Source organism: Anastrepha ludens, chromosome 2 (genome assembly GCF_028408465.1).
Source record: "Anastrepha ludens isolate Willacy chromosome 2, idAnaLude1.1, whole genome shotgun sequence".
Taxonomy (NCBI): domain Eukaryota; kingdom Metazoa; phylum Arthropoda; class Insecta; order Diptera; family Tephritidae; genus Anastrepha; species Anastrepha ludens.
This window is the reverse complement of record NC_071498.1, coordinates 81,848,280-81,870,438: the sequence shown is the minus strand read 5'-3', so window position 1 is coordinate 81,870,438 and position 22,159 is coordinate 81,848,280. Positions and strand designations below refer to the sequence as shown.

General features: G+C 34.1%; 1 protein-coding gene across 2 annotated transcripts in view; it reads left to right on the top strand.

The window, feature by feature from the left end:
* Nucleotides 1-11,294: 11,294 nt before the first annotated feature.
* Nucleotides 11,295-22,159, top strand: part of LOC128871957 (progestin and adipoQ receptor family member 3) — a 66,567-nt gene continuing 55,702 nt past the window's right edge. The window contains exon 1 of one of the 2 annotated variants that reach the window (XM_054114162.1): nt 11,295-11,387. In XM_054114162.1, coding sequence (XP_053970137.1) covers nt 11,379-11,387 — 9 coding nt within the window. In that variant the 5' untranslated portion in view covers nt 11,295-11,378. Of the gene's footprint in view, nt 11,388-20,308; nt 20,418-22,159 lie in introns of those variants that run through there. The other variant, XM_054114161.1, reaches the window with a different exon arrangement.

The following is a 22,159-nucleotide window of genomic DNA, read 5'->3' as shown; positions in this document are numbered from 1 at the left end:
TTGAATGAAACAAAATAATGTATTGTAATAAATTTGTATAAAATATGTTATTGTGTTTGCGGCCAAAGGAGGGGAAGTAGTTATATTACGTACCAAATTTTTGTTTTAGTATTGGGTCTACAAAGTATTGAAAACATTTTTCTCTTTAACACACTTTTATTAGGTCGGGTTGTATGTATCTATGTAACGGAATCTTTGAGCTTAATTTTCATTGACTTCTAAAAATCTGATCGACTTGAAATTTTGCATACCTATCAAGGACCGATGACAATGCAATAATATAAAAAAAAATTTCCATTATCCTTATTAGGATCGCCAGGATTAATATTTTCTTTTTTTTACTGTGGGCAAAAAGTAAGGTGAATTTGGTTGTAAAATGAAAAATCTTTATTTATTCTTGTAAATCAGTTTCTCAGGCTCCCTCCACGAAATAAGTTCTTCATCCCGATTACTTCTTTATCACGGCCGATAACTGCATAGCTTTAGACTCACAGTCGATAAGAAAGGAATTAAATATAACACGAATATATCGAATCATTTATTCACTGACTGCAATGATAATAAGAATTTTCATTCATAATAAAAAAAATAGAAACTAAAAAACACGCTTTTTTGCTAATCGAACTAAAAAGTAGAAAATAAATTTTAATGATAAAGAATGATAATGCCTGATATAGTAAATATTACAATCATTCTATTGGCAACTACCTGTGTACAGAAGGTTATGAAAGTGAAGCAAAATGCATCCCACACTTTTAACTCTAATTTGAATTACTCTATTTGTATCTTAATTTTTGTTATAATTCTGTTCTGAGGTAGTTGACTATGACTGATCGTTCGATTTGCTATTACTTCATTACAGGCCTCTTTGTCATTAAAATTCATTTTCTACTTTTTAGTTCGATTAGCAATAAAAGCGTGTTTTTTAGTTTTTTTAAACTATTTTTTATTATAGTAGCCGACAAGCGAATGCGTATTGTAACTCTTGAGAACCTTTTTTCATTTCTTTAGATACTTTCTATTGATTTATGAGCCATTAAATTCACCTAATTATGCTGGCTAGTTTTTATAGTTGCGCTGTTAAAAATTACCTTACTTTGAAAGATATTTGTAAACTTGCGAGAAATAGGCAATTTTCATATATTTTTGGCTCAAGCACAGAAATGATTTGAAGTTAATGAATGTATAACTTTAGGCTGAGTGGAATAAACTGCGAAGGTTAAATGAGTTCAATGACAACTGAGAGTGTGTTCGCGCCTCGTAATAGTTGCGACAATAGTAATCTTTTTACTCGCTTCATAATATTGCAAATGTTCTTGCGTATAAATTGATATTTGATAGAATTAGAAAATAGTATGGAGATTTTTACCTATTTAATAACTGATGCTATATAGGTTGCGAACATGCATAAAAATTTACCTTGGAGTCGTAGGGGTAAGATCTGAAATATAAATTTTAATTTTGCCCAGTACTTACCCAAAAAACTGATTTATTTCTCTAATGAAATTCATATCTTATCGAGTTTAATATTTCGATAAAAACAATAAACTATACGGAATAGTAAAATATAATTTATTACAAACTTTACTTACTTTTGGCCTTCCATCTCAATCGCGCAGTGAAATTTTTCTATTGCGTTTGGTTTGTCAGTGATGAGCAACTGATGGTGAACATTTCATTGATAAAACGTGTGATATTGCTAAATTTGCTGGAATATTTGAAGATGATGCTTTCGCTTAAAAAAAGTAACACCACCATAATTATTTACACTCGAATACCCTACACACACATTTGAAACATGGGTAAGTACATATGCACATACATATGTGAATATTTCAAAGTTTTAGGTAATGATCTCTTTAGTAAATTTTAGAAATTACTCCCAATTACAAATAACAAAGTATTGTAATATAATTAGTAATATTGTTGTTGTTGTAGCAGCGTAAACATTTCCCATACATGTTCGGGAATGCTGTTGGAGTGACAGTCCATGGCCGAAGTTAAATCCGGATTGTTCCGATAACGTAGAATCGACTGTTGTGGAAATGTGTAATTAGTAATCGGTTCCTTGAGTAAGGAGCAAAGTGATTGATTACCTTTTCAATTTTTTATAATTATGTTTTGGTTAAATTTCTTATAATTTTTTTTTCAATTCCTTATAAGATTTTTTCTTTTCAATTCTTTACAAGATTTTTTTTTTTCAATTCATAGAATTTTTTTTCAATTCCTTCAAATTTTTTTCAATTCCTTAGAAGTTTTTTTTTCAACTCTAGAATTTTTTTAATTCCTTATAATTTCTTTTTTTTGAACTCCTTAGAAATATGTTTTCTAAACTCCTTAGAATATTTTTTTAAGTTCCTTAGAATTTTTAGTTTAACTCCTTAGAATTTTTCTTTTAATTTTTTTTTGTTTGAGTTCCTTATTACATTTTATTTTTGAATTTTTATAAGTATTGATTTTTTTTTAATTAAATACAATTTTTTTTAATTCTTTAGAATCTTTTTTTTCAATTTCTTAGAATTTTTTTCAACTCCTAAGAGTTTTTTGTTTTTGTCTTTCAATTCCATATATTTTTGTTTTTTCATTTCCTTAGAAGTTTTTTTTCAATTCCTTCGAGTTTCTATTTTCAATTTCTTACATTTTTTTTTAATTCCTTAGACTTTTTATTTCCAATTCCTTGGAATTTTTTTTCATATCCGTGAAAGTATTTCCTTAGAATTTTCATTTTCAATTCCATTAATTTTTTTTCAATTCCTTCGAATGGTTTTTTTTTCAATTCTTTATACTCGTTTTTTCAATTCTTTATAAGAAAGTTTTTTTAATTCTTTCGAATTTTTATTTTTAATGTCTTACATTTCTTTTTCAATTCCTTGGAAGTTTTTTCTTTGAATTCCTGGGAAATATTGTTATTGCAATTCCTTGTAAGCATGTTTCTTGTTTTTTTTTTCGACTCCATTACACGGAATTGAAATTTGTAATTGGATTTAATTATGTGCTAGTAATGCAATTTGTTTCCAAGTATTTTTTAAAGAAACTGAGAATGCAATAAATTTTTTGAACTCCGTTGAATGGAGTTAAAAATATATTTTTTGCTTCCAATCCCATTTACGATTCCTCGAAAGTAATTTTAATAGTAATTAATAATAATTAAGTGATTAATAAATAATTAAAAGAAGGTAAAAAGCTGTTGTATTGAAATCGCTTTCTTCAATGCAGTGAGGTACGATACACTAAACAGGGCTAGTTTACTGGGGCGGCCGTCCTTGTTCGGGAAAAAATCAAGCCATTCCGGTAACGTAGAACCGGCTACCATGGGAATGCTCTTCTTCTTCTTCAATGCAGTTAAATGTCATGCTGGCAGCGAAGACGAGGATCTGGCTTAAGTCAAAAATCGACTCTTTCTACTCTTTTTCTATCTGCTTCTAACTTCAGTACATTATAAAGGGGTTTTCAATTGGCGCGGGTCGATTTTGGCGCCCTGTGGCAGCCATTTTGTTTTGGTGACATCTGTCAAATCTTTTGTTTATTATTCAGTTGTTTATGCCAAATCATCATGACAAGTTACACGATTGAACAGCACGTTCAAATGATAAAACTTTATTATCAAAATGAGTGTTCATTAATGCAAACGTTGCGCGCATTGCGCCCATTTTTCGGTAGACGTGGTGGCCCTTCAAAGTCGACTCTTCAACGTTTGGTGGCCAAATTTGAGACGACCGGGTCAGTAAACAATCAGCCAACACCCGTACGTTCAAGGAACGCAAGATCAACCGAGAACATTGCCGCGGTCCATGAAAGTGTACAGCAGAATCCGAGGCAGTCTATTCGTCGCCGTGCACAAGAACTTGGCCTTTCGCAGACTTCAACTTGGCGAATTTTGCGTCGGGACTTGGGGGGCCTACACTCGTATAAGATCCAACTGACCCAGGAGCTCAAAGTTGATGACCATAGACAACGCCGTTTGTTCGCTGACTGGGCTCGAATCGTTTGGAAGAGAATCCCAGTTTTGGGCGAAAAATCATCTTTAGTGACGAGGCGCATTTTTGGATGAATGGCTGTGTTAACAAACAAAATTGCCGTATATGTGACGACACCAATCCACACGAGGTTCACCAGGTGATAATGCATCCTCAAAAAGTTACCGTTTGGTGTGGATATTGTGCCGGCGGCGTCATTGGTCCGTACTTTTTTGAAAACGACGTTGGTGAGGCGGTCACCGTCAACAGCGAGCGCTACACAACGACGATAACCAATTTCTTATGGCACATATTGAACCATATGGACCTAGACGACATGTGGTTCCATCAGGACGGCGCTACCTGCCACACAACAAACGCAGTTTTATTCCATTTCAACATCTACCCGCCCTTATTGACAAACCCTTTATATATTTCAGAACTATGGATTTTTTATCCGTTCGACGAGTAGTCAACTTTCACATAGTAGATCTTTTCTTTAATAACTTAAAGAAATGGAAGGAATTACCACTGCTAGTAAAAGCATTTAGAAAGGCGAATACATTGTCGATCATCTCGGCGACGGTTGGGTGATTATTTTAATTTGTAGGTGCCACCCCGATATGCTCTTTCCGACGATCACTTCGAATTCCCTTGAGAAATTGCAAACTAAAGGATATATTTTTAATTCCTTTCTAATAGCACGTAATTAATTCCAACTATAAAATATTATTTTTTGCATTGGAATTGAAAAAAGTTACTTTTCAAATTACTTCCAAGGGATTGAAAAAGTAATTAATACCTTTGCTAAAAGTTGTCTCGAAAAGGATTCATATCGGGCGTATGCTGTAAATTACTTCCTAGAGAAATTCTATGAAATTTTTTAACAATTCTGCTTACACGTTTTCCATCTACTCATCAAGGGATCTCTTACAGTTTCAAAGACCTAAATTTGTGAAGAATGGTTTTAAATACCATACCTCAAACGAAAAAGGATATATTCAGCTTTAAATAAAAAATAGTGAATATGCAATAATGTACTTTCATCTTTAAACATTTTTAGATCTCGTAATGAATTATTTTGAGAAAAATATATTTTAAAGGTATATGTAATGCATACACATCTCTACTTCGTTCTTATTGCTATTTTATAAAAACGTATTAAAATTGTTTAACTTTCCTCCTATGAAATAAAGTATACGCCATGGATGCCTCTGTTTACTTTGCCCGTTGACTCTTAACCCTTTCGCGATATTGTTGCCATATGGCAACAGTAAACTTTAAAAGGCCGTCAACACTCTCTTGTAAAAAATATCAACTTTTTTGTTACATATTTTCAAAAATTGAAGTTTAATGGTTAAACAGAAATAAAATAAATAATAACCGCCCATTATATATCGGTAATACAACATTTTTAAAGAAAGCCTTCTGGCATATAGCACTTCACTCTGAAATTTGTATTTTGCATTTTTAGATTTTTGAGGTATTTTGGGCAAATGTTTTCAAAAATTTTTGAATAAAGTATATAGAAAAATGTTCAATCTGTCATTTGGCATATAAATATTTTTAAAACTAAGCTTGTTGCCATATGGCAACAAATTTTTCGTAAGGTGTTAACTTGGATTAGATTGCAGAAGAAGATTATTTGCGATTGAAACGAATACACAACATTTGTTGCCATATGGCAACATTAAAAAAAAATCACTTAACAAAAAAAAAAAAAAAAAAAATTATTTGTATTGTTATTGGTCCTAAAATAAATACTCAGACAAAAATTTGGATTTTTTGGATGGCGCAATAAAAAGATGTACCGAAAGGGTTAACAGTCCTTTAAAATACTAATTTCATGAGAAACGGAGTATGCAGCATTTCTATATAAACTTATAGTTCCGCGAGCATATGCAATATTTTCGGGATAACAAAAAAATTGATTTTGCTCAAACGGTATAATCGGTAAGGATAACTGGGACTGAATCGCTGTATTCGTGAGTGATAAAGCAATTGTAGCGCAAATAATTTCGTGAAATGTCGCGAGACTGGATAGCCGCATGCAATACGAAGCGCATTAAAATTTGTTCACAGTAACATCCTTCGCCTTACTTCCATACAAATAACATTTATAAAATGTCCAAAAAGCACAAAAAAATTATGCGTTTAAGTCGAATGTGAGATTCATAGCCATGCGACACTTATAGAATAATTAATGAAATCAAGCATTACAGAAATAACAATGAACCCAGTAATATTTTTGTATTTTTCGCTCGAGTCAAAGATGGAAAGCTTCAAAGCGCCAATTAGTAGCTGGATGTGTAATAAAATTTTATTTTTATTATACTTTATTATATTTAGATTAGATTAATTTCAATGTACACGTGTTATAAGTATGTTATTTGTATATATGTAGTAAAAATCGCGTATCAAGATAACGCAAAATCGCGTTTGTGAGGTTACCCAAATTTTAGAGAAAGGAGTAAAAAATATGTCATTTCAAAACGGTATTACCTTTTATAAAACAAACTCATTTCAGGCTAGATTTTATTTATTTACTGAATTAAATTTATTATAAAGTATTAAATTATTATTAGGTTACATCGCTAGCTACCAGGGCTATTGGCTGTGACGATTATGTAAAATAGCAGATTATATCTTAACGTTGATGGCTCGAACGTAATTACATATAAATGGTATTGATGTTCTGAATTGTGGGAGTTTTCAGTAGGTTGATTGGGTTGTGAATATTTAAGAACGTTGATCTAATTCTGTGGAGTACCGGGCATTCGAGGTGATGTTTGACCGTGAGGTGTGTGATGCAATGTTGACAGTTGCTGCTTTGTTGATTGCTTAGCAGGTGAGAATATGTTACGTTTGTGTGGATAAGGCGAAGGCGCGAGATACAAAATGTTTTTCTTTTCCAATTGTAGTTGGGTATACCTGTGGCAGGTGAGTGTATTATTGAGTAGTGTGTGTTTATGATTGGGTAGTGGTGATGTGGAGTGTGCGCTCTTCTGACGCTTTGTTGTGTCTGGTACTGTAGGCGATTAGCTCGTAAGAGATCAACCATGCTAGGGATTTTAAAGATTGGTGCATTTGGTGCAAAAGTTTGGTGCGTCAGGACTGGTAGAGCATACCCCGTACGATATTTATGGTGTCCCAGTTGTTGTTATATATGATTTTTATGACTTCCAAGACTGAAGGGCTGTCGGTGAAAATTACAGCTTTTTTCCTCTTCTTTTGGGCATTTCCAGCACGTGTTTTTCATCAGTCTAATATTTTTAAAGAGAAGTGCATGAAATCGTTGGGGTATAAATTATATAACCGGGTATAGGGGTTTGCAACTTTTATTGTAGTCAAAAGTTAAGTATGATATATGCGGTTTGGTCCGGGTAAGTGAACATTTTATTTTTCTATAACATAAAAGCAAACGAAAACAAAACAAAAGATACCATATAAGTATAATGTAATAGCTGCTTTATTGCTTGTTTTACTGAGCTTTTCCTCCACTCCGATAATGGAAGGGCCTACAGTTTTACGCCGCCTCCGAACGACAGATGCGTCTTTATGAGGAGTTTTTTCATGGCAGAAATGCACTCGAAGGTTTGCTATTGCCTGCCGAGGGCTGGCCGCTGATAGGAAATACTTTTTCTATCATTTGGTGTTTCATGTTCGGAGATTAGAACCTACGCACTCTCGAATGGTAGTCATGTACAAATCTATTCAGCCACGGCGGCCTATATAGTAACGGTAATATGATAATTCTATCGGTCTCTATTTTTTTTTACCAAGTTTATATCAAATCGTTTTTTTGTTTATTCGAGACTTCACTAAAAACTTGGCATTCGATTTTTAAGCAATTTACCGATTAACTACAGCCTTAAAACTTGGATTATAGTCGTAGCTCAAATCCCGGCTGCAATTCAATAATTAGCAGATTTCATCATTTTCAGGCTTCTTCGAGTTTTACAAAGGACAGAGGCGATTTCAGCTTCACACTTATTTTGCCATTTTAAGTCTCATAAAATGTTTATACATAGTACGGTTGCTGAAATTTTAAAATCAAAATATAAACAATTTTAAAATTGAACTCAAGAATAGTTCTATGAGTCAGGGAAACAATTGTACTGGGCACAGATTGATTCAAATTCTGGATGAAAGACCTAAAGACATATAATACAACTTCAAAATCGTTTTACATTCTTTGGTGAAATTTCTTTGCTATGGACATCTTAAATTTGGACTACATATTTCGCCTAAGTGTTTTTAGAATAAATGAAACAAAAGTTAAAATAAATAATATTTTAACGGATTGGTCCTTTTTGAGAAAGTCCGAATTAAATGGCCTTTTGAAGGTTGCTAGAGGGTTAAAATGTTCTAAAAAATTATTTTCCCTAAAATTTCACTGTGAGTCCACAGAAAATGGGTATAGGCCTTTCATCCAGAGTTGGATTTATTGCGTCCACAAAAATTGTGTTACACAGCACAGCATTTTTTAATCCATTTATGAAAACTTTGTATATTAAATTTGTTTTGAATTAAGTAATAAAATATAATAATTAATTTTCTCGTCAATAATGGAGGTAATGGAGGATTGACAAATGAGTCGTATCAAATCTCTTGTGAACAGCCAAAAAGTACTAACAGAAAATTAAATTTACAACCAGAGGTATATTAGTTTTACATTTTTTTCTAATTTGAAAAAATTCTAGATTATATTACTTATTCGTTTTTCATAAGCAGCGGAATGTGAACTTAGAAGTATAACAACTACAGACTATAGGCAGTTTGTACGCATATACACTCAACACTTAAATGTTCACTGTGAAGGGGTAGCTGTACCTGTGTATTTATGCTTTCTCTTGAGCGTTGAGCGCCCATTGAAAATTAATTAAGCAACTCTTTCATGCTTTAAGATTTTATTGTACATAGAACTTTATTAATTGAACTTTATATGAACACACTCGTACCTATATACAAACATATTTATGTGTAAGCGAGATCGCTTGTGATCGTGAAAGCTCTTCCATTTGGCCTGCATATTTGAAAGGGGAAAGAATTTGACGTAAAACAATTTTCTGAAAAGTTCACAATATGAGCATGTGCACATGTATGTATCGGGTGTTTTTTCATTTACATAAGAACTATCGATATCGATAATTATGGTTTGTTAGCGAGGAATAGCTAAGTAAAAACTAAATACAGGGTGGGCCATATAGCGTTTGCTTTTTGAACCACCTATTTTTTTGAGAATGGTAACACAAATGGCATGTCAAATGTGTTCATAATTTACTTAAAGGTTTGACATTTACGAAATGGGACGCTATGCGCTTGAACAAAATTGGGAAATATTGAAAACCTATTTCCAAAGTGGTGAGTCTTCTTCTTCTTTTCTGATTTTCACATCGGTGGCTACGTCAATAAGCAAAATTGTCGGATTTGGGGCTCAGAAAATCCACACGTTACTGTAGAGAAGCAAATGCATCCACAACGAGTCACTGTTTGGTGCGGATTTTGGTCTGGCGGCATCATCGGGCCATTTTTTTTCGAAAATGAGCGAGGAGCCGCGGTTACAGTAAATGGCGAGCGTTACCGTGACATGCTCAACGAGTTGTTTCCAAAAATTGAAGAGGATGACATGGACGACATTTGGTTTCAACAGGACGGTGCAACTTGTCACACTGTCAAAGTTACACTTGAACTTTTGGCTACCGTTTTTGAAAACCGAATAATCAGCCGAAATTTCGATATCAATTGGCCGCCTCAGAGCTGTGATTTAAGCCCGTTGGACTATTTTTTGTGCGGAGCCGTTAAGGACAAATGATATGCGAACCATCCAGAGACGATTGGTGCTTTAAAACATGAAATCGAAGTTGCCATTCATGAAATTGGAGCCCAAACAATCGAAAATGTGCTTAAAAATTGGGTTGACCGAGTGGCCTACTTTAAAGCCAGTCGTGGCACATTTGAACGATATTTTTTATTCATACATGACAATGTTCAATCTTCAAAATAAAAAAAAGTTTGAAAAAATATTGATTAGTTTTTTTTTATAGCCGATCCAAAAGCAAAATTTACATGGCCTACCCTATAAAATGCACGCTGGCAAAGAAAACAGATTTGTACACATAATACTAAAAAAATGTTTCTTAAATATTATTAATTATGCATTAATTTTACAGTAAAAAGCCTGTGCCCATAGACGCTTTGTCCTGTTATTGTTTATTATAAAATGTAATATCGACCTAGTCGATGTCATTTACGGATTTCCTCCAACTGTCACTAGCTAGCAGCCAATTCAGCGCAATTAAATTAGCTATTCCTTCTCCTTGTCTTTTCTTTACATCGTTAACAATAATTAAACGAACCAAAAACTCCAAAATATTCGACCAAAGCAATTTCTATGAAGAAAAACCTTTCAAAACATTACTGACAGCTGATTGTAAATTTTGCAAGTAATCTGCCATATGTTAACGGGTTGATTAATTTTGTGGATTTATTGCTAATTCCTGCATATGTGAACGTAATTTAACGGTGTAGGAATTTCTGTTTTGTAAGGCTTGCCATGTCATCATGAATCGTTGAACGCCAGAACAACGCTTTTGAAAGAGGGAATTTACTTTGAATAAAAGAAAAAATCTGTTCGCGGAGTTCATAAAGCACTGGCGGCATCATCGGTCGTTGTTTCTTTTGAAGTGAGGAAGGAACTGCCGTTACGGTAAATGTCGAGCGCTCTCCAGCCAAGCTAACTGAATTTTTGTTCACAAAAATTAATCAGCCAAACATCGACGACATTTGCTTCCAAGAAGACGGCGCAATATGCCATACAGCGCGCCATGTAACTCGTAGCAGCGGCGGACATATGCCGGATATCATATTCAAAAATAAATGCCATGAAATTATATATCAGATAATCATAAAAAAATTAAAAAAAAAAATCATTCAAACAATATTTCTGTTTTGTATTATCATTTTAAGTACTCAACCTCTTAAAAGCACCCTATTTGTGTGGTCGAGTAATTTGTTGAATTTTTCCCATAGATCTTAACTCGCGCCTATCGTTCTATTCCATTGAAGTTCTTCATTTTTTGCAAACAAATGCAAACTCTCCGAAATGCAACGGTACAAATGAAGCGGCCGACTGTGCATTTCACTGTTAATACGAAAAGTATGCACCAAGCGACCAACACACACCATTCATCACATCCCATGTGCTAACTAATAGTTAACAACAAATATGGCAATCAGTCAGTTTCCGATGTCTCGGTGTTGCTAAGTGCACGCGGTATCGATAATTAGAACAATATTGAAAAAAGTTTTGAGTGTGCCGCTTGTTAGTGCGAACTATACTGATATGTAAATACAAAAATATAGAGATCAGAGTTAACAATTTACGTATTATATAAACAATTCGGTTGAGTGCAGCTACAAATGAAAGAAGTGAATATTAATTTAAAAAAAGTTCGAAAAACATTGCTTATATGTATAAACATAGTTATGCAATTTCGAAAAAAAAACAGTGCTAGTTTTGCTCTTGCATTTCGACTGTATTATTTTTTTATCAGTTAATTAATTCTTTGCCGTTTTATTTTATCTACTGCAGTTTTTTCAGCTTTTTCAATACTTTCTATTTGTTTGTTGTTGTTCACCAAAAACTGTGAACTTGATATACATTTTTTTGTCGGACGAATTGGTTTTTGAGTATTATTTTTATTAGTTGGCAGAAAGTCAAAAATAATGCACTTTACTCTCTGGCAAAAACACTTTGTTTTCCTTTTGTTGAACTATTTTGGTTTTTCTTTTTTGGTTAATTTTCTTATTGTAAATTGTGCCTAAAAATTAAGAATTTGATTTGGCAATAGAGCTAGCCAAATATATTCGTAATATTTATTTACACAGCACGTGAAGTGCAAGAAGATGTACATAAAAATAATGCATCTGAAATTGTTGTGTAGTATAGATTATTAATTATAACCGCGCGCACTAGTGTTCGAGGGTATTATACTTTTCTTCATTTAACGTTTGTCTGCAACAGCATAAAGGAATCGGCATAGATATTGACGTACTTATGTATACCGGAATGCTCAGGATGATGAGAGAAGTCGATTTAGCCAGGTTCGTCCGTGCGTGCGCATGATAACTCGAGCAAAAATTAATATATTTCAATGAAACTTGGCACACATACTACTCTTTTTTCAAGTTTGTTGTTGAAAACGGGCGAAATCTGTCAGTTATAACGCCCAACTCCCATTTAATGGTAATTCTCTGTTATAAATGAAGAAAAATTACTCAAACTTGGTAACAGAAATGAGCCTAAGAAAATGAATACAACTTTATTAATTTGACAATTATTCCCTATGCATAATGGTTAAGTAAGAGTTTGTAGTTATATGAACGGATAGAAGATATACTAGTACTATAAATCGATTCGATATAATTATAATTAAAACCGGGTAAAAACATTGCCCACTTTTTGTTAGCAGTAACTCTCATTGTCTATAGACTTCTTCTCTTCTTCTTAACATCACAGTTTTTCCTTCACAACCACATGCTATCTCTCCCTGTTAAAGCCACATCTTTCCAACACCTCACGTTTAGAGTTTTAAGATCTGCTTCCACATCTTCGAGCCATATTTTTCTTGGGCGTCCTCATCTACGGTCTCCAATTGGGCACAATTCAAACTCTTAACGCTCTTTGGGCATTCTCATAACGTGTCCGAGCCATCTTATCCTCTGGGACTTCATGAACCGTATCACTGTTTAATTTTTAAGTTTACCTGATCTAAAAATTAACAGCCAGCCCAAATTAAATTTTACTGAAATACGCGCTATGTGCTGATAGGCTATTATTTTTTTTATTGAATTTTTGGATTCTCCATCGTCGATTTTATATGTGGTCAAAATTTTGTCAAATTCTAGTTCCACAAAGTGGGTCAAAACGTCGGTCAAAAATAATAAATATTTACAGACATAACGAGATTTGAGCGAGAGCTTCTTTCGACAAAAAGTTTGAAATTCATTTTCTCAAAACACCAAAAAATTTATAGGCTATTTTAATACTAAGGGGACGATATAATATTCTATTTTATTATATTTTTTCAGTAATTAATAAAAGTAAATAAAACAGAGGTACCAAAAATTTATGTAAAGGGTCTTTCAAAAGTGACGTCTCGATGTGAGTAGTGAAATTCGTGATTTTTTTGAAGGAATCATTAGTCCGAATTACCTATGAAATAAAGTATACGCCATGGACGCCTCTGTTTACGTTTCCCCTTAACTGAAATTTATAAGTCTTTCAAAAAATTTATTTGTTGAGAAAATGAAAAACTGAATATGGACCACTACTGTGTAATATCTATAGTTTCATATACATATGTCTAAAATTTTTCGTGGCAAAAAAAAAATATTTTTTTTTCGTCGGGGTAATCGATCACTATCATAAGTAGAGTAGAATGGGGTAAGATAGGTATGGGGGCACAATAGGTAGGTGGGGTTTTCGTCGCACTGTTTTTGCAGAGGTCACTCGTCTTATGTGAATTGAATACGTGGTGGGGAACAACGTTCGCGACTGTCAATTCGGCCGTCACCTTTGATTAGTTATCCTAGTTCTGGAGTCGTTTAGGTTTTTGTGAGCTTTTCTCCGACATAGCATTTTTTTTATTCTACGGTGCAGTGCATTTAATGTATGTAAATATTTGTTAGGTGAGTTTTATTTTACGTAGGAAATAATGCTGAACACGAATAATGTGTTAGTTTTTTGATATTTTTGTTTTTAAAAAAAATACCGACACTAACATAAAACATGTGCTTGGGGGCACTATAGGTCAGCCGTCTGGGGGCATTATAGGTCACTACTTTTAATTGAATAAAATAAATTTTAATTGTTTTTGCAGCAAAATGGTGCATAACTATGTGCGAAAAACGCCGAAACAAAGTGAAGAGGACGTAAAAAACGCAATCGCGGAAGTCCGAGATGGCCTCTAAACAATTTAAAATTCCGTTCGAAACATTACGTGCTCGCGTGATGAATTAAAGAAAAATTCCTAACTTTTATAACATGTGCAGTGTTCATACTCTATAAATAAAAGTTAAAACGTTAATTTCCAAGCCATGTACATTGTTCTTTTCCCCTCACATATAGTGACCTATCGTGCCCCCCGATTTTGAAAATATCGAAAAAAGTACCTTTGTCTTATTGAATGCAGCTTCCAAAATATTTTGCCAAACATAAGTCAGTATAACCAAAATGTTAGCAGATAAATAATCTTTCAAACTCTTGCTTATTTTTCAAAATCAATGCAAAAACACCGTAGCAAGAGCTCTCCAAAAAAAAAATTACCTATCTTACCCCATTCTACTCTATTAATTTTTTAACGGCAATGTGTGCTAAAATTGTGTTGAAATTATTTTAAATACATAATTGGACATTGAATCAAGGAGCGACTGTAGGTAATGAATCTTGATCTGTAGCAATGCTGCTTTAATGGCATCAGTGAAGCAATTTTTTGTTTGTAAACTTTTCTTGTAAGCCAACCCCTTACATTTCCTATGACGCCTGCATCGGTAGAATAGAGTGGCCATGCCGAAAGGTCAAAATAAAAGCAATTTTTGCAATTTGGAAAACCAAATTTATATTAAAACTGTAAAAAAATGGCACCCCATACCATTACGCGGCCTTCTCTGCTTTGGGATCTAGCAAAAAATTTTTTTCCTATATCAAGTCACGGAAATAAAAATATTAGCCCTGAGGTCTGTCGATATTTTTTTATCTTTAGCGAATTCTAGTCGTAAATGCTTACGATGAGGATTAAGTTCCAGTTTTCTCTTAAATTTTTCACGTTAGAGATGCTTCGTTAAATGTATGATGTCAAACACGGTAATGGCAGCGGAATCGAACGATGTACTCCTCGTAAATCTGATTTTTGCTATGATATTCTTTCTGCTAATTCAATAATTTCCTCTCATTTTAAAACTTCAAAGAGTTTTTTCTTTTTCTTCAGTTCTTGTTTTTTGCTGCTTTCAAATCGCAGCAAAACACATTTTATGACACATTTTAAGGCATATTGGAGTCTATTCATATATAATATCTTTAAGCTAATGATGGTGTATATTTTAAGGTAAGTGGTGAGAAAAAATATAATTAAAAATAGAAAAAGTGAAGCACCATTAAACATGAAATTATATGTATAATTTCGCAAGTAAAATTTTATGAAGAATTAAAAATGTGCAATAAATACCAAAAAGTAAAAAATAAAAATCATAAACAGATATGACGTAAGAAGAAAATACTTAAAACATGAACGGTAATTAAAATTGAAAACTTGCACAACAATTTTTTGGCAGTTGTATAGTAATCTAATTTCGAATTGTAAGCTACCATTAAAAATAAATGCTTAAATTTTATATTCAGTTAAAAATCTACGTAAATATATTACAAACACAAGATTGAAAAATTATTAAATTATAATGAAACAGCGTTGCAACTAAAATAGTGGCCGGTGTTTTTTAGGTGCTTGAAAACTTGAAATGATAATGCAAAACAGAAGTATTGTTGGAATTAATTTTTGTTTCATTATAAACTGGTAGATAATTTCGTGGCATTTATTTTTGAACATGATATCCGGCATACATCCACCGTGGCTATGAGTTACGTGGTCCATTCGATGAGTCCAATTTTCGACTACTGATTTACTGACTACTGGGGTCAATGGTGTCTTGAATATTGCAATAAATCGATTGTTAAGTGCACTGTATGGCAAGTTGCGCCGTCTTGTTAAAACCAAATATCGCCGACGTTTAACTGATTCATTTTTGGAAACAAAAATTCAGTCAGCATCGCTTGATAGTGCTCGCCATTCACTATAACGGCAGGCCAGTGTTCTATGAACTTCGCGAATAGATTTCTTTTGTTTTTTTTTAAGTAAATTTCCACAATTTAAAAGCGTTGTTTTGGCGTTAACCGATTCATGATGACTTACCAAACCTTACTGAACACAAATGTCAAATGTCTACACAGTCATTTTCAGCTGTCAAACCATAGTTATCGATATCGATTGTTCTCATGCAGCTAAAAAACACCCGATATTAGGAGTGCAGGTTGTAAGCTGGAAAGAGATTTTAACAAGGGGAGTTTTTTTAATAGCAATAAAATAACGGAAAGATTGTGTATTTCACTTCCGAGTGAAATTCAACTAATATAAATTCACTACAAATTCGATATTTGGTGTTTTGTGTCTCACTTTCATTGCTTCATTTTCCCTTTTTTCCTAAAAAAATATTTTGATAACCGGTTAGAACTCACTTCAATTTAAATTTGAGAATTCAATGTATAATACCGCTTGCTCATAGGCCATGGCTTAAATGAATTGAAAACACCAAAACTAAATTCACCTATTCGCCCAAACTTCTGCGCCAAATAAAAGGAAGAACAGAACGAGGGTATTATAAAGTGCGGGTTTTGTTTGACGAGAGATTACTTTATTGTCCAATTCGTTACTCAGCCAAACGAAGCACCTATTGATAGAAATACCCTTTAGCATCATCGCTCGAAATGCGCGATGTACTCAAAATACCTTGCGTCGGCAAGACTTTTACTGTTTATAATGAAAAAGAATGTTACAAGTTCACCAAAATTATTTATTTTCCTCAAACTTTAACATAAAAATAGTTTATTGCTGACTATTCCGTTCTTAGTGATAAGAGAGAGTTTTTATTCGCGGATTATTCCGTCGAATGATGCAAAAGGGTTAACGGTGTTGTTGTACTCGCAACTGTCGACAGTGACGTGAGTGTGGTGGCAAATCACGAATGCATTAACTCCTTTCTTATACTTTCTTCCTTTCCGGTTCACTTGATTAGATGCAATAATTTGATTCCACATAACCAAATAAAGCAATCGTATTTGATCTAGTAACCCAAGGCTTTCCGATAGTTCGAATTAAGACTGTACTTTATTTGAAAATAAACATGCATCAAAATACTATTCCATTTAACGGTATTTTGTAGCAGTAAAACTTCGACGGCCGCCGTAGCCGAATGGGTTGGTGCGTGATTACCATTCGAAATTCACAGAGAGATCGTTGGTTCGAATCTCGGTGAAACCAAAATTAAGAAAAAGATTTTTCTAATAGCGGTCGCCCCTCGGCAGGCAAACCTCCGAGTGTATTCCTGCCATGAAAAAGCTTCTCATAAAAATATCTGCCGTTCGGAGTCGGCTTGAAACTGTAGGTCCCTCCATTTGTGGAACAACATCAAGACGCACACCACAAATAGGAGGAGGAGCTCGGCCAAACACCCAAAAAGGGTGTACGCGCCAATTAAAGGTTGTCAAAAAAGTCTTGCGGTATTTCCGCAAGTTTGTCTTTGCAAGCGCGTAGTTCTAGTTGTATTCGTCGCATCGGTTCACGCTAGAGCTTTTTGGAAAGCTTTTTTCACGTGCTAACACGTGTTTGATTAATTGTTGTTTGCTTTTAGTCGTTCGTGAGTTATAGCGTCGCAAACATGGAGCAAAATAAAGAGAAAATACGGCATATTTTACAGTACTACTACGATAAAGGCAAAAATACATCTCCTGCTGCCAATAAAATTTGTGCAGTTTATGGACCCGATACAGTTTCCATTTCCACCGCACAACGATGGTTTCAACGTTTTCGTTCTGGTGCAGAGGTGATCGAAGATGCGCCACGGTCCGGAAGGCCTGTCGTCAAAAATTGCGATAAAATCGCTGAATTGATCGAAAGAGACCGGCATAGTAGCAGCCGTAGCATCGGCCAAGAACTGGGCATGAGTCATCAAACCGTTATAAACCATTTGAAGAAGCTTGGATTCAAAAAGAAGCTCGATGCGTGGGTGCCACACGACTTGACGCAAAACAACATTTTTGCCCGTATGGATGCATGCGAATCGCTTCTGAATCGCAACAAAATCGACCCGTTTTTGAAGCGGATGGTGACTGGCGATGAAAAGTGGGTCACTTACGACAACGTGAAGCGTAAACGGTCGTGGTCGAAAAGCGGTGAAGCTGCCCAGACGGTGGCCAAGCCTGGATTGACGGCCAGGAGGGTTCTTCTGTGTGTTTGGTGGGATTGGCAGGGAATTATCCACTATGAGCTGCTCCCCTATGGCCAAACGCTCAATTCGGACCTGTACTGGTGTCTCCTATGCTAAAAACTACAAAGACAGACCTACGATGGCTTTCACACCCGCTGAATCCTATTCTAAAAGCGACACATCAGAGGCGATAACGGATCATGGATATTCTCCATTACTCACCTATGAGTTGTTGATAACATCCAAATAATAATAATATAAACTTGAAAATGGCCCGACTTTCATATTTTTCAATCTAGATCGCTGTTAGTCAGGAACCTCTAAGTTGACTGCCAAACTGAAATAGCGAAACAGTTTTTGGAACTCCCCTGTAGCCAAATGGAAAGGATTGTCTACACCTTGGAACGAACGACGATGCACTGTTTTAGTGCTCACACCTCCTCTCCATGCGATAAATCATAAGAAAGCTTTTAAATAATATAATTTCACTATTTAAAACCGCTAAATTTTTATTTTCTCGTTTGAGTTAACCACACCAAAATTGTTGTTGTCTAATTTGCGATATTCGACTTGCTAACCAAAATAGCTGATTTTGTCTTATCAATTTTTGTTATGAAATGGGTTACCGAATAGCAAAGTCGTTAAAATTGTGGTTAAAGAAAGAGAATTACGAGAATATCGTTAGAATATGTTGGTGAACTCCACTACAGATTTACTACAGGGCGCATTACCAGCTATTACCATAGATATTTTTCAGGCCAAAGTATAGACTACTCTCAACTATGGCAGCCACGGAAATAAAGGAAGTTTAACAAAAATATTCGAAACACACTAAATTTACAATGCATACGGCGAGAGCAAATCCCCAGAAAAAAGTTCCGTTATTGTTGCTTTTGTTCGTATGCATTGTCATTGTCAGTTTCGTGGCAAATTTTGCTGGTTAACAATGGAGTGGGGAGCTATGAAAAAATTCATGATAAAAGTGCAAGTGAGATTTACGAGTTGCTGGAAAAACTGAGTATTTCTAGACTGTTTGTTTAATCAATCAATCGATCAAACATTGTTCCCAAACGTCTGAAGTGACAGACGGAAAAACAAGTGGACGTCCTCGCGTAGTTCGAACCAGTGTAGCCATAAAAGCCGTTCCAGAAAGAATTCACTGAAATCACCTTAGAAAGCAGAAAATCATGTCCAGGTATATTATTAAATGTAAAGCCTTCTATCGCTCAACTCGTCATCTTTTGACAACGCGCTTGAAGAAAATTAGGCTCGACAGATGCAAGCAGCTTCTTCGGTTGCACGCGGGCAACCACCATGAAAATATTCTTTTCACAGATGTGAAAATTTGCACTGTTGAAGAAGTTTTTAATAAGCAAAACGACAAATTCTGTGCTAAAACTTCTAAAGATCCAAAAAATGTTGTTCCAAGAGTTCAGCACGGACAGCATCCAGGCTCCGTAATAGTTTGGTGGGGAGTGTCTTGCAAAGGCGTTACATCTCTTCTTTTCTGCGAAAAAGGGATTTAGACCGGGGCAAAAGTGTACAAGGAGGATGTCTTAGAAGGCCAGGTGAAGCAGTTGAGCAGTACTCTCTTCAATTGGATCTTTCGCCCATAAGGCAAAAACCGCCCAGCAGTGGCTATAAAACAATATTCCCCGGTTCATAGCCGCATAAGATTCTCCTTTTGGAAGTCCAGATCTGAATCCACTGGATTACAGTTTGTGGTCAGAAATGGAGCACATGGACTGTCGAATACCTTAAACAAGAGTCTCAAACAATCTTTGGTTCGAGCAACGACGTCAATATACATGGAAACTGTGCGTGCTATTGCAGCTGAATAGTCTAATCGTTTGAAGGCTTTTGTAAAAGCAAATATTGACCACTTCGAATAAAATTTAATTTTTTCTTATTATTTACATGATTAAATAAAATTCATTAGAAAAGTATTATAATTTCATATTTATAATGGACTTAACTTGTAACAGAACTTATGGCAAGACTAAGTAAATAGACAAACTAAATCAACAACAATCGAACTAATATTAAAGTAAGAGAAAAAAAAATAAAAAATTATGTTTATAACGGGAATATCAAAAAATGGTTGTGTTAAAGTTCATATTTAAAATATTCCAGAATTAAACATTTTTAGAGAAAGTTAAAAAAACGGAACAGTTCTAATCTTTTGATAATATTTTTTGATAAATTTTGCTAATTTCGAAATTGAGAATATATTTTTGCTACTAAGCTACAGCGATTTTGCCACAGTATTAATTGATACAGTGTCTGTGTGAGTGATCTGTGCTTGTTTAACATTGAAAGTATAATAAAATGCAACAAAATGACAATGTGGCAGGAACGCAAATTGTACATCCAATAGGCGGAGCAAGTGCTACAACGTTCGGCAAACGGAAAGACAGAAAGGTAAGAATATATACATACATGTATACATGTGTTCCAAAGTGAACAAGGCTTCTTGAAAATAAAAACAAAAAACAGTAATATCTCTCAGCAACGATACGAATATTTCCACAATCTAAGAGCATCTCGAAAAGTAATTCAAATGTCCTTTAGAATGACGGTACGAACCTTTTGGATGACGTTTATACAATGTTTTTTTCATCTACGACAACAGTTATCAGAGAAGTCAAGTGGAAAATCAGGCGAATACGGGACAAACCGGTTACAAATGTTGATCGATAATATGCCGCATTATCGTATTATCGTCCAATAAATTCTAATTTTGTTTTGTATGATATTCCGCCAAAATATTCTATCCAAAAAAATAGATATATAGATGATTTAGACATGCCAAATTTCAATTTCCTGATTTATAATGATGACTTTGCTGATTTTTGATGAACTCAAGCACAGTTTTTATGAAAACTTCGATTATTATGAATTTCGTGTAGTCAGCATTAATTCGGCTTGATTAGCATAGACATCAGCATAGACTATTTCTATTGCAACGCTTGGGGGACGTGTTCCAAGCTTGAAATAAAAGCTTAATATTGACTCCTTGCGTCTTAAAATAATTCGTTTAATTCGATATTCGGTTCACCGACTACACTTTTTCCAAGAGTACTTCAGGAATCGTAAAATGTATTTGAAAAAATGTAATATATACTTTAGAGCAGTCAATTGTGCATTTATATAATAAAATAAATTGTGGTTGTAACAAACGTAATATTAGTTTGAGAAAAAGGAAACCATTGTTTTATCGGTAGCACCCAACGGTAGCAGTGATCGATATCTCGTAAATTATCGATCAATTTAAGCTTATGCTCGTTTTCAAGGTGACATTTCACACTAAAAAATTCTTTTGCTGTTTTTTGTTTGATCCATTCAGTCGTGAGTTACAGGGTGTTAACAATGGAAATCAACAAAGAGAAAGTTCGATACGTTTTATAGTTTTTCTTTGATAAAGGCAAAAATAGAAGCCATACCGCTGAAGTTGTGAATGGAGTTTATGGTGCAGATACTGTAACAGCTGATTATAATACGTTCACATATGCATTAATCTCCTATAAATCCACCAAATTAATCGATCCGTTCACGTAGGGCAGATTCCCTGCAAAATTGACAATCAGCTGTCAATACTGCCTTGAGAGGTTTTTCTTCATATAAATTATTTTGGTGGAATATTTCGGTGTTTTTGATTTCTTTAATTATTACTAATGATATGAAGAAAAGACAAGGAGAATATAATTAATTGCGCAATTGGCTGCTAATAATAAACAGTTGGAGGAAATCCGTATGCGACGTTTACTGAGGTTGCAAAAAATTATGGCAGCAATACGCATGAACATTTTATAATAAGTAATAAGAGGACAATACGTTTATAGACATAGGCTTTTTTCTGTAAAATGAATCCATAATTAATAATATGATATTTAACAAACATTTTATTAAAATTATGTTTATAGATCTGTTTTCTTTGCCGGCATCCATTTCTTTTAGTTTTTATTTTGATGTTTCTCCTTACATTCATTATAACGAATTATCGATAGCACAGAAAACACAGGGTTGTATGTAAAGAAGTATCGTTATTTTCTAGGATTATTTTATAAGAGAGAAATTTTGTATGTATATTCATATTACAATATTACGTGCAATTTCGGTTTTGTCGATACAGTTCAGGCATTTTAATGTTCAAGTAAATGTCA